Source organism: Salarias fasciatus, chromosome 2 (assembly GCF_902148845.1).
Source record: "Salarias fasciatus chromosome 2, fSalaFa1.1, whole genome shotgun sequence".
In the NCBI taxonomy this organism is placed as follows: domain Eukaryota; kingdom Metazoa; phylum Chordata; class Actinopteri; order Blenniiformes; family Blenniidae; genus Salarias; species Salarias fasciatus.
Genome location: NC_043746.1, coordinates 15,189,759 through 15,203,843, shown reverse-complemented (window position 1 = coordinate 15,203,843; position 14,085 = coordinate 15,189,759). Strand labels below are relative to the sequence as shown.

General features: G+C 41.5%; 1 protein-coding gene across 1 annotated transcript in view; it reads right to left on the bottom strand.

Moving 5' to 3' along the window:
- ahnak (AHNAK nucleoprotein) overlaps window positions 1-14,085 on the bottom strand; it is a 31,394-nt gene that overhangs the window by 9,426 nt on the left and 7,883 nt on the right. The window contains exons 3-9 of the mRNA XM_030111917.1: window positions 11,326-11,384; window positions 11,076-11,232; window positions 10,709-10,935; window positions 7,830-10,409; window positions 7,481-7,667; window positions 3,183-7,423; window positions 111-2,999 (exon numbers count right to left, since the gene is read on the bottom strand). Coding sequence (XP_029967777.1) covers window positions 111-2,999; window positions 3,183-7,423; window positions 7,481-7,667; window positions 7,830-10,409; window positions 10,709-10,935; window positions 11,076-11,232; window positions 11,326-11,355 — 10,311 coding nt within the window. The 5' untranslated portion in view covers window positions 11,356-11,384. The remainder of the gene's footprint in view (window positions 1-110; window positions 3,000-3,182; window positions 7,424-7,480; window positions 7,668-7,829; window positions 10,410-10,708; window positions 10,936-11,075; window positions 11,233-11,325; window positions 11,385-14,085) is intronic.

Sequence of the window (14,085 nt, the reverse complement as noted above, 5' to 3'; positions counted from 1 at the left end):
GGCAGTTCAATATCAACATCCGGGCCTTTGGACCCAAAATGTGGCATTTTAAACTTTGGCATTTTGAAGCCTCCTGTAGAACCTTTAATGTCAATGTCTGGACCTTCAATGTCGACCTCGGGAGGTTTGATATCACCTTCAATCTTTGGAAGTGAGACATCAACATCACCCTCGACTTTTGGACCTTTTAGGTTGAAGCCAAACTCAGGCATCTTTGGTCCTTTGATGGTGGGCATCTTAATTTTGGGTCCTTTTATATTTACATCAGGGGCTTCAACGTCAATATCGGGTTTGTCAATGTCAATGCTGGGAGCTGTCATGTCAATGTTTGCTTTGGGAAGGTTTATGTCAACATCTGGCATTTCAACTTTTGGACCTTTAAATCCAAATGATGGCAGGTTGATATTGGGCATTTGAAATCCACCTGTTGAACCTTTCAAATCAACCTTTGGACCCTTGATGTCAGCATCAAATCCTGTCATGTCACCTTCTATCTTTGGAGCCGTCACGTCCATATCACCTTTGAGTTTGGGGCTCTTCAAACTGAAGTCCATGTCTGGCATTGAGATCTTTGGCATGCTGAATTTTGGGCCTTTCATTTTTCCACTGGGACTTTCAATGTCAATGTTTGGACCCTCAATGTCTAATTCAGGTGCCTTTATATCGATATCAGCTTTTGGCAGTTCAATATCAACATCCGGGCCTTTGGACCCAAAATGTGGCATTTTAAACTTTGGCATTTTGAAGCCTCCTGTAGAACCCTTAATGTCAATGTCTGGACCTTCAATGTCAACCTCGGGAGGTTTGATATCACTTTCAATTTTTGGAAGTGAGACATCAACATCACCCTGGACTTTTGGACCTTTAAGGTTGAAGCCAAGATCAGGCATCTTTGGTGCCGTGATGGTAGGCATTTTAAATTTGGTTCCTTTGACATTTACATCAGGGCCTTCAATGTCAATCTCTGGTTTGTTGATGTCAATGCTGGGAGCTTTCACATCAATGTTTGCTTTGGGAAGGTTGACGTCAACATCTGGCATTTCAACTTTTGGACCTTTAAATCCAAATGATGGCAGGTTGATATTGGGCATTTGAAATCCACCTGTTGAACCTTTCAAATCAACCTTTGGACCCTTGATGCCAGCATCCAATCCTGTCATGTCACCTTCTATTGTTGGAACCGTCACGTCCATATCACCTTTGAGTTTGGGGCTCTTCAAACTGAAGTCCATGTCTGGCATTGAGATCTTTGGCATGCTGAATTTTGGGCCTTTCATTTTTCCACTGGGACTTTCAATGTCAATGTTTGGACCCTCAATGTCTAATTCAGGTGCCTTTATATCGATATCAGCTTTTGGCAGTTCAATATCAACATCCGGGCCTTCAACATTTGGGCCTTTGGACCCAAAATGTGGCATTTTAAACTTTGGCATTTTGAAGCCTCCTGTAGAACCCTTAATGTCAATGTCTGGACCTTCAATGTCAACCTCGGGAGGTTTGATATCACCTTCAATCTTTGGAAGTGAGACATCGACATCGCCCTCAACTTTTGGACCTTTTAGGTTGAAGCCAAACTCGGGCATCTTTGGTCCTTTGATGGTGGGCATCTTAATTTTGGGTCCTTTTATATTTACATCAGGGGCTTCAATGTCAATATCGGGTTTGTTGATATCAATGCTGGGAGCTTTCACGTCAATGTTTGCTTTGGGAAGGTTTACGTCAACATCTGGCATTTCAACTTTTGGACCTTTAAATCCAAATGATGGCAGGTTGATATTGGGCATTTGAAATCCACCTGTTGAACCTTTCAAATCAACCTTTGGACCCTTGATGTCAGCATCAAATCCTGTCATGTCACCTTCTATCTTTGGAGCCGTCACGTCCATATCACCTTTGAGTTTGGGGCTCTTCAAACTGAAGTCCATGTCTGGCATTGAGATCTTTGGCATGCTGAATTTTGGGCCTTTCATTTTTCCACTGGGACTTTCAATGTCAATGTTTGGACCCTCAATGTCTAATTCAGGTGCCTTTATATCGATATCAGCTTTTGGCAGTTCAATATCAACATCCGGGCCTTTGGACCCAAAATGTGGCATTTTAAACTTTGGCATTTTGAAGCCTCCTGTAGAACCCTTAATGTCAATGTCTGGACCTTCAATATCAAGCTCGGGAGGTTTGATATCACCTTCAATCTTTGGAAGTGAGACATCAACATCACCCTCGACTTTTGGACCTTTGAACTCGATGTCAATATTAGGCAGCTTTGGTCCTTTTAGAGTAGGCATCTTAATTTTGGGTCCTTTCAGTTTTGCATCTGGGCCACCAATTTCAATTTCTGGTGTTTTAATATCAACATCAGGAACTTTGATGTCTCCTTTAATCTTTTGTCCTGACATGTCAACATCACCTTTGAGTTTGGGACCTTTTACATTGAAATCAACATCTGGCATTGAGATTTTTTGCCCAGATATTTTTGGCTTAGTAACCTTTGGTCCCTTTATCTTTCTGCTGGGACCTTCAATTTCTGCTCCTTCAATGTTCACTTCAGGCGTTTTGATTTCAATGTCGGTTTTTGGGAGATTAATGTCCATGTCTGGCATGTCAATCTTTGGGCCTCTGAAACCAAGTTTTGGCATCTTAAATTTTGATCCTTTAGTTTTTGGACCACTCAGTCCAACATCTAAGTTAAGCCCTTCCGAGCTGCCAGCCTTACCCTTGATGCTGATGTCCCCTTGACCAATTTTGACATCGGTTTCTGGGCCTTTTATCTTGGGGCTCTTAAGTCCAAACTTTGGCATTTTGAATTTGCCTTTCTTTGAGCCAATTTCAGGAGCAGCAATTGTAAAATCTGGTCCCTCAAGATCTGCTTTGGGTACATGAACATCCCCTTTCAAATCACCCTTCACCTTTGGCCCTTTCAAATTGAAGTCAACATCTGGTAAGGATATTTTAGGTCCAGACAGTGTTGGAAACTTGACATTTGGCCCACTAATTTTCCCCTCTGGTATCTCTACATTAAGGTCAGGACCTGACATTTCAACTTCAGGGGGTTTGATATCTCCCTTTGGAGTAGACACACTGACATGTCCCTTTATTTTGGGGCCTTTCACATTCAAATCTTTTTCTGGAAGCTTGGGGATGGTTGCTGATGGCATTTTAATTTTGGGTCCTTTGACAGTTACATCAGGGCCTTCAATGTCAATCTCTGGTTTGTTGATGTCAATGCTGGGTGCTTTCACGTCAATGTTTGCTTTGGGAAGGTTTACGTCAACATCTGGCATTTCAACTTTGGGACCTTTCAATCCAATTGATGGCAGGTTGATAGTTGGCAGATGTATTCCACCTTTTGGACCTGTCACATCAACCTTTGGACCCTTGATGCCAACATCCAATCCCTTCATCTCACCCTCCATCTTTGGAGCCGTCACATCCATATCACCTTTGAGTTTGGGGCCCTTCACATTGAAGTCCACAGCTGGCATTGAGATCTTTGGCCCTGAGATGTGTGGCATGTTGAATTTTGGGCTTTTGATTTTGCCACCGGGACTGTTGATGTCAACTTCTGGACCCTCAACATCTAACTCAGGTGCCTTGATGTTGATGTCAGCTTCTGGGAGTTCAACATCTGTGCCCGTGACGTTTGGGCCCTTTATCCCAAATGATGGCATTTTAATCTTTGGCATTTTGAAGCCTGCTTTAGAACCATCAATGCCAATATCTGGACCTTCAATGTCAACCTCTGGAGCTTTGATATCACCTTCAAATTTTGGAAGTGAGACATCGACATCACCCTCGACTTTTGGACCTTTTAGGTTGAAGCCAAACTCGGGCATCTTTGGTCCTTTGATAGTGGGCATTTTAAATTTGGGTCCTTCGACATTTACATCAGGGCCTTCAATGTCAATCTCTGGTTTTTTTATGTCAATGCTGGGTGCTTTCACGTCAATGTTTGCTTTGGGAAGATTTACGTCAACATCTGGCATTTCAACTTTGGGACCTTTCAATCCAATTGATGGCATGTTGATAGTTGGCAGATGTATTCCACCTTTTGGACCTGTCACATCAACCTTTGGACCCTTGACGCCAACATCCAGTCCCTTCATCTCACCCTCCATCTTTGGAACCGTCACTTCCATATCACCTTTGAGTTTGGGGCCCTTTACATTGAAGTCCACGGCTGGCATTGAGATCTTTGGCCCCGAGATGTGTGGCATGTTGAATTTTGGTCCCTTGATTTTGCCACCAGGACTTTTGATGTCAACTTCTGGACCCTCAACATCTAATTCAGGTGCCTTGATATCAATGTCGCCTTCTGGGAGTTCAACGTCCTTGCCTGTTCTTGTTCCAAATGATGGAATTTTAAACTTAGGTATTTTGAACCCTCCTTTGGAAGTGTCAGTGTTGATATCTGGACCTTCAATATCAACGTCTGGAGCTTTGATATCACTTTCAACCTTTGGAAGCGAGACATCTAAATCACCCTCGACTTTTGGACCTTTTAAGTTGAACCCAAACTCTGGCATCTTTGGTCCTTTGATGGTGGGCATCTTAATTTTGGGTCCTTTGACATTTACATCAGGGCCTTCAATGTCAATCTCTGGTTTGTCGATGTCAATGTTGGGTGCTTTCATGTCAATGTTTGCTTTGGGAAGGTTTACGTCAACATCTGGCATTTCAACTTTGGGACCTTTCAATCCAATTGATGGCATGTTGATAGTTGGCAGATGTATTCCACCTTTTGGACCTGTCACATCAACCTTTGGACCCTTGATGTCAACATCCAGTCCCTTCATCTCACCCTCCATCTTTGGAACCGTCACATCCATATCACCTTTAAGTTTGGTGCCCTTCACACCAAAGTCCACGTCTGGCATTGAGATCTTTGGCCCCGAGATGTGTGGCATGTTGAATTTTGGTCCCTTGATTTTACCACCAGGACTTTTAATGTCAACTTCTGGACCCTCAACATCTAATTCAGGTGCCTTGATGTTGATGTCAGCTTCTGGGAGTTCAACATCTGTGCACGTGACATTTGGGCCCTTTCTCCCAAATGATGGCATTTTAATCTTTGGCATTTTGAACCCTCCTGAAGAACCCTCAATGTTCATATCTGGACCCTCAACGTCTATTTCAGGTGCCTTGATATCAATGTCACCTTCTGGGAGTTCAACATTCATGCCTGTTTTCATCCCAGATGATGGAATTTTAAACTTTGGCATTTTAAACCCTCCTGAAGAACCCTCAATGTTCATATCTGGACCCTCAATGTCTATTTCAGGTGCCTTGATATCAATGTCACCTTCTGGGAGTTCAACATCCTTGCCTGTTTTCATCCCAAATGATGGAATTTTAAACTTTGGCATTTTGAACCCTCCTTTGGAAGTTTCAGTGTTGATGTCTGGACCTTCAATATCAACGTCTGGAGCTTTGATATCACCTTCAATCTTTGGAAGTGAGACATCTACATCACCCTCGACTTTTGGACCTTTCAGGTTAAAGCCAAGGTCAGGCATCTTTGGTCCTTTGATGGTGGGCATCTTAATTTTGAGTCCTTTGACATTTACATCAGGGCCTTCAATGTCAATCTCTGGTTTGTCGATGTCAATGTTGGGTCCTTTCACATCAATGTTTGCTTTGGGAAGGTTTACGTCAACATCTGGCATTTCAGATTTGGGACCTTTCAATCCAATTGATGGCAGGTTGATATTGGGCATTTGTAATCCACCTGTTGAATCTTTCAAATCCAACTTTGGGCCCTTGATGTCAGCATCAAATCCCTTCATCTCACCCTTCATCTTTGGAGCCGTCACTTCCATATCACCTTTGAGTTTGGTGCCCTTCACACCAAAGTCCACGTCTGGCATTGAGATCTTTGGCCCCGAGATGTGTGGCACGTTGAATTTTGGTCCCTTGATTTTGCCACCAGGACTTTTAATGTCAACTTCCGGACCCTCAACATCTAATTCAGGTGCCTTGATGTTGATGTCAGCTTCTGGGAGTTCAACATCTGTGTCCGTGACATTTGGGCCCTTCATCCCAAATGATGGCATTGTAATCTTTGGCATTTTGAACCCTCCTGTAGAACCCTCAATGTTCATATCTGGACCCTCAACATCTATTTCAGGTGCCTTGATATCAATGTCACCTTCTGGGAGTTCAACATCCTTGCCTGTTTTCGTCCCAAATGATGGAATTTTAAACTTTGGCATTTTGAACCCTCCTGAAGAACCCTCAATGTTCATATCTGGACCCTCAATGTCTATTTCAGGTGCCTTGATATCAATGTCACCTTCTGGGAGTTCAATATCCTTGCCTGTTTTTGTTCCAAATGATGGAATTTTAAACTTTGGCATTTTGAACCCTCCTTTGGAAGTGTCAGTGTTGATATCTGGACCTTCAATATCAACGTCTGGAGCTTTGATATCACCTTCAATCTTTGGAAGTGAGACATCTACATCACCCTCGACTTTTGGACCTTTCAGGTTAAAGCCAAGGTCAGGCATCTTTGGTCCTTTGATGGTGGGCATCTTAATTTTGGGTCCTTTGACATTTACATCAGGGCCTTCAATGTCAATCTCTGGTTTGTCGATGTCAATGTTGGGTGCTTTCACGTCAATGTTTGCTTTGGGAAGGTTTACGTCAACATCTGGCATTTCAACTTTGGGACCTTTCAATCCAATTGATGGCATGTTGATAGTTGGCAGATGTATTCCACCTTTTGGACCTGTCACATCAACCTTTGGACCCTTGATGTCAACATCCAGTCCCTTCATCTCACCCTCCATCTTTGGAACCGTCACATCCATATCACCTTTGAGTTTGGTGCCCTTCACACCAAAGTCCACGTCTGGCATTGAGATCTTTGGCCCCGAGATGTGTGGCATGTTGAATTTTGGTCCCTTGATTTTGCCACCAGGACTTTTAATGTCAACTTCCGGACCCTCAACATCTAATTCAGGTGCCTTGATGTTAATGTCAGCTTCTGGGAGTTCAACATCTGTGCCTGTGACATTTGGGCCCTTTCTCCCAAATGATGGCATTTTAATCTTTGGCATTTTGAACCCTCCTGAAGAACCCTCAATGTTCATATCTGGACCCTCAATGTCTATTTCAGGTGCCTTGATATCAATGTCACCTTCTGGGAGTTCAACATCCTTGCCTGTTTTTGTCCCAAATGATGGAATTTTAAACTTTGGCATTTCGAACCCTCCTTTGGAAGTTTCAATGTTGATATCTGGACCTTCAGTAACAATGTCTGGAGCTTTGATATCACCTTCAATCTTTGGAAGTGAGACATCTACATCACCCTCGACTTTTGGACCTTTCATGTTAAAGCTACGGTCAGGCATCTTTGGTCCTTTGATGGTGGGCATCTTAATTTTGGACCCTTTTATGTTTACATCAGGCCTTTCAATGTCAGTCTCTGGTTTTTTGATGTCAATGCTCGGTACTTTCACGTCAATGTTCGGCTTTTTGAAGCCTGGACCTTCAATGTCAACATTTGGATCTTTGATATCAACTTCATATTTTGGAAGTGAGACATCAACATCACCCTCGACTTTTGGACCTTTCAGGTGGAAGCCAACGTCAGACATCTTTGGTCCTTTGATGGTGGGCATCTTAATTTTGGGTCCTTTAATATTTACATCAGGGCCATCAATGTCAATCTCTGTTCCCTTAATGTCCGTGCCAGGTAATTTCACGTCAATGTTTTCACTAGGTATTTTTATGCTCACATCTGGAGCCTCTGCTTCTGAACTTTTGACTCCAAATGATGGTATTTTAATTTTAGGCATTTCAAATCCTCCTTTTGAACCTTTGATCGTCACTTCAGGACCCTTGATATCCACGTCAGGTATTTCTGTATTGCCTTCCAGCTTCAGAACTGCATCCTTATCACCTTTGAGTTTGGAGCCTGTCAAATTCAAGTCCTTATCAGGCAAGGAAATATTTGGCCCTGAAAATTTTGGTATGTTGAATTTTCCCCCCTTTAATTTTGCATCGCGGCCTTCAATTTCAGGTGTTTTCATGTCAATATCTCCTTTTTGGAGATTTACATCAATGTCTGGACCTCTTACATCACCCTCATGTTTTGGACCTTTGAGTTTGATGTCAGTCTCTGGCAACTTTGGTCCTTCCATTGTTGGCATCTTAATTTTGGGTCCTTTGAGTTTTGCATCAGGACTTTCAATGTCAACATCTGGTACCTTTGTGTCAGCACCACGTGCGTTCACATCAATGTTTACTTTTGGCAAGTTTGTGCTTACATCTGAGCCTTCAACTTTGGAGCCTTTCATGTTTAATGATGACATTGTAACTTTTGGCATTTTGAACCCTCCTTTGGAACTTATGTCATCATTTGCTCCTTTAATATCCACCCCTGGAGGTTGTATGTTTCCTTCAATTTTTGATGTTTTCATGCCAATGCTTGGTTTAGAGAGATTTATGTCAACATTTGGACTTTCAATATTGACCTCAGAACCCCGTATGCTGACCTCTGGGGCTTTAATATCACTCACTATTTTTGAAATCGAAAGATCAGTATCACTTTTCAGTTTTGAGCCTGTGATATTTAGGTCTGGCATGGATATTTTTGGTGTTGTGAATTTTGACCCTGTTAGCTTTACATCAGGGCCTTCAAATTCTGCCACTTCACGCGGCTGAATATCAGCATTCGTTGTTTTCATACCAGTGTCCAATGGATGCAGATTTACATCAACATCTGGGCCTTCGACCTGTGAGCCCTTTAAGGCAAATGGTGACACTTTGATCTTTGGCATTTTGATCTCTCCTTTTGGGTCCTGAATATTCACCGTGGGAGCCTTTATTTTTCCTTCAATCTTTGGAAGTGAAACATTCACATCTGTCTCCATTTTTGAACCTTTTAGATTCTTGTCAGAATCTGGGTCTTTAATTGTTGGCATTTTAAATGTAGGTCCTTTAAGTTTTGTGTCAGGTCCTTCAATGTCAACATCTGGTGCCTTAATGTCAACCTTGGATGTATTTGCATCAATGTCTGCTTTCGGGAAGTCTGTGTCAACATCTGAACCTTCAACTTTGGAGCCTGTGATGTTGAATGATGGTACTTTTACCTTTGGCATTCTAAATCCTCCTTTAGAGCCTTCAGTGTCAACATTTGCTCCTATAATATCAATTTCTGGCCCCTTGAGATTTTCATCAAGGTCCTTAATGCCACTCTTTGCTGTTTTAATGTCAATTCCAGGTGCTTTCATGTCAATGCTGGCTTTTGGAAGCTTTATATCAACATCGTGCCTTTCGACTTTTGGCCCTTCAAGGCGAAATGATGGCACTTTCATTTTAAATTCGCCTGTTTGTCCCTTAGGGTCAATGTCTAATTCTCCCCCGGTCCTAGAGACTGTTCCATCATCAGTCGCTATTCCAGACACTTTTATACTTCCTGTTGTACTTGGCAGATAGGTGCCAACTTCACCTTTCAGTTTTGGACCTGAAAGGTTGACATCCATACCTGTCACTGAAATCTTGCCTGGTGCTGATGCATAACCCGAGGTTACATTACCTAATGTGATTTTTGTCCCTCCTGTCCTGCCACCTGTCAATTCAGTATCAACATCTGTGGCCTCTCCACTCAGTCTCACAGTTGAAACTTCACTTTGTCCTGATAGCTTTGTCTGTGGATGTGTGATGGTAATTCCAGTTCCCTTCACTGTTGACCTCTCACCTAAACTCGGGTCAATACCACCCACCAGTGTTTTGTTCATGGTTGTAGTCGAAATCTGCATACTTTTTCCAGGTAAAGACACACTGATTTGTCCTCCATTTTCATCAGTTGAGGTCATCTCAGCACTTCCTGACCCTCCAATTGTAACATGCTTACTACCAGTGTTTCTGCCATCACTTAGTGCCACATTTGTTTCTGAAACCGTAATGCCTCCTTTGTTTCCTTCCTTGCCTCTACCTCCTGTCACTCCGAAGCTCGGCCCCTTCAATCTGTACTCTGTACCTCCTTCTGTTCCTTCTCTCACAATTGTCGTGGTTTTCACACCCCCACTGCCCCAGCTTGTCTTTGTAGAGCTAACATGTGGACCAGTGTAAGTTACATTGCTTGACTCAAAAACTCCTTCGTCACCTCCCACTTTACCTGAAGGGCTGCCATATGAGATTCTGATTGAAGGAGAGCCATCTCCAGATTCGTGTTTCAGCTTCTTGGACTCTGGACTTGAAAACTCAAGTTGCTCACTTATGCCACTGGGCATATCCACTGTGTATGTAGTAATACGGCGGGTTACGGTAGTAATTGTGTTGCCATCACTGCTCGTGCTGCTGTGTCTCTCTGTGCGAACATCAACTCCTTCCGCAAGGTCTTCAGACTTCAGTCTTGGTTTAATCTTTTTTGTGTATATTCTTCTGTAGTCTTCATCATCCCCACTCTGTTGATTTGAAAAAAAAAAAAAAAAAAAAAAAAAGATCAGGGTTTCGGTTACTGCAAAGTTAAAGAGTTAATGAATCATGTGTAACAACCAACATTGTAATAACAACCAATAATGTAATACCTGCCAGTCATAATTGTGGCCTCCTTCAATTGGCTTCATTACATCTATGATGCTCAAAATTATTACATTATTGGCAGTTACCATGTAATAAACATGGTTAAGTTTTTGGTTGTTACACTATAAAGCAGCTTGGACACCATGTCACAAAACAATGTAGTTCTTATGAAGGCTCTTACGAGAATGATATCTGGACTGGAGCCTCCAAAGCGAGTCTTTCCTTCCCATGTGAGGGTGCCTATTGGTGAGCGGCACGGTGTGCTCAAGGGTGAGTAACCAGGAGATTTGTCTCCTCTGTTCTGTAGTTTCAGTCCAACCTTGTGTTTATTCAGGGCCTTCAATAGATCTGCAGTTTCTTCTGAGCTCATATTTTCAAAGTAGACAGTGGCACCCACGATCTGGTCACCTATGAATTAAAAGGAGAGAGAGAGAATCAAAAGAGTGTCTTGGGAATAATTTTAGACAGATCTGTGATTTATGTCGGTGAGTACCAAATGCTAACATTTAAAGAGAGGCAATGACTTAAAGAGAAGAAGACATCGTTACCTTCATACACCTTTCCAGACCGTCCAGCAGGTGACTCTCCTTTCACCTCCTTGACAAAGATCTCCCCTCCACTTGTCTGTTCAATGGTCAGACCAGTTTTGTCTGGACCCTCCCAGTCTGGAAAAAGCACCTCCCTGGTGTCCTCCTCTTCAGCCATCTGTACACATGACCATATAAGCAACAAGTTCAGCACAAGTGGCACAAAATATGTAGCAAATGCTAACAACAGCATCACAAATGTCTGAAATACCTTGAACTTATCTTCTTCCATTTCAGCCATGGTGTGATGAAAATCCTGTTCTTGTTTTCCTTTAATAAAAGAGACAGTGACAAATCATGAGAAATATATTAGCTGTAATGTATGAGCACAAAAAGTAAATTATTTCCTTTCAACATCAGAACAAGTGAAAACTGTCACTCCATCCTTTTGAGATTTCATGCTTGCACAACCCAAAAGTGAACACTAGATGGCAGCAAAACTCTTTTTGACAGCATCACCTCTCTCTTCCCTAAGACATTGAATCATCATTGCCTGGCCTTTTGCCTGAGGATGCTTATGTACTGAAAAATTGGTTAGTCAGACCACACCCTTCCCTAAGGGAACACAGCTATAGTCAATAGAGAGAACAAAGCTGGTTAAGACTGCCTTGCTTTGTAATAACAGGTGCAGATGACCAAAAAAACCTCGTTCACAGCGTGACAGTGCAAAATACTGTTCCATAATGTCCATGTACAACAACGGGCTGTCCAACTTTTTAATCACAGTTGCATTTCTAATGAGATTCCTTGGAATTCAGACATAAATATTTCAAGTCATAAATAGTTATTCCTTTCAGCAAGAAAAACGACAGTTCACCATTTACATCAGGATATATTGAGAAAATGAACAAATGCTTTTCATAACTACTTATTTTTCTGTTCTGAACCTGAAATTTGAAATGATCTCAATAAGAGGGCGTGTTTACTACATTGTCAAACAGCCTTTGCTCTTCAAACTTGCTGACTAACTCAGTCCACTCTCTTGGTTTGAACAGTCCGCCTATTGTTTCCTCATACCAAACCCCTCTCCACAACCCACCACTTCGACAAAATAAATCTGTTGCGACCCAGTCACAAGGCTGAAATGATTTGTATTATTTCACATTAGACTTACTTATTTCATTTTTGTCTAAGGCAACTATTGGAAACAAAATGACCTCTTAATCAGCTTTATTTTTACTATTCAGCTGGTAAATGATTCAGTGTTTTCCTCAACAAACTGATATTTTAAAAATCTACAGATTTTTTAAAATTTATTCAGGCAGGTATTGATTATTTGACTGATTTTTCAACCATTTTTTTGTTCAGATTGTAAAAGGTAAAAAGCTATATCAGATTCAATACAGTGGACTTCAAAACATATTGCCTTCTACTACCAACCTGTAAAAACTGCCAATTGTGTTTGCACAATTTGTGAAATAAGCCCACTGCATGGTGAGCAAGATAAACTATAAAATGTGTTGCAATATTTCTATTTCCCTTTATCAGTATAAATCATGTCAACGTAAGAAACAAACAAAAGCTTATAATTATATTGGAAATTCTGAAATATCTTAGTTCATCACTAAAACTACGTCATCCTTTCAGATAGCACATAATGCTGAAAACAAGAGGAACCAAGGATAAAGAAACAAGTGTTTCAAAACAATATGTCACATGAATCACTCATTTAACAGTAGCCTGACACTCATACCACACCGCCATTATACAGGACCACACACAAATTTGAAGAAAGCACTTTAATTGTGTCAATGATTCTCGACAGACTGCATGTTGATGATATTGACAAATTTGTCAAAAATATGTTAAATATGAGTGAAAATCTAGTGCATTCGATTCTGTCCAATGATATGTAACCAGCAGTACACCACTTTTTTCATGTCAATAAATAAAGCAGTGTTACATTATTCTGAACACTAGAGAATGCCCGTGATGATTTGAGGTCATGTTGAACCTGCACTCTAAAATAGGCTTTTTGCAGATTCCCAAGGCACAATAACACAAGCCAGGGCCACAGTGGGAGATAATACCAGGGAATGAGATGACGTTTACGCTGAAGACGACGCCAACAAATTGCTAGATTCTTCCATAAAATCCCCCTTTCAGTTTCCTCCCCCGTTTCTTCAAGTCACATTGTGTCAGTGTGACTTGGCTCAACTTGACACATAAAACTATCAGCTGTAGTGTTATGTGCATCTGGTACAGATGAAATGGATATGGAAAATATGCAGAGCCAACTCAGGTTTAAGAGAGTGAGCTTTTACGCCAGTTTCCCCAAAATGAATCACCTAAAATTAGACACAGTTAACAACAATCCGTGTCCCCATGCGTTTCTTTTTACACAGGACACGTGTGGATCGTTTGAGTTTTTAAGAGGGTGACTTATGATTCTGAAGCACTCTCAATCTCTTCACATCACAGAAGAACGAGACCGAAGGAAAAGAAGAGGTCACACCCTTTTGTTCACGGAAACTCATTAGATGCAAAATAAGTCATATACATTTGCCTTTTCTTGCTGTCCACTAGAACATCTTCATGTCGCATCATTAATCCACATTATCGAAACCTTTAAGTTACAGAGTCTTCCGGGGATTGAAAGTGAAGCATTTGGGATGTTGTTCTCACAGTTTTGACTTGAGCGTGTGTGTGTGGGTGTGTATTGACTGAGGGGAGGGAGTATGGGGGTCAGAGGTGGAGTAAGGGAGGGAACTAGAGAAAAGAGGAAATGGGTAAAAAATAAACAAATAAATAAAGTCACACAACGAGTGAGACAGTCAGAGATAGAGTGAAACACTTTGTTGGAATGTTAGCCTGAACTTAAAAAAATATATAGCAATGTAAAATTAAATTAGGGTGATCATCTGATTATGAAGAGGATTGTGATGTAAACAGATACTAAATCAATAAGCCTCTGTTCTTGGAATCATAAGACATGCATGCAGTCAGTGACTCACATGGATCAACAACATGA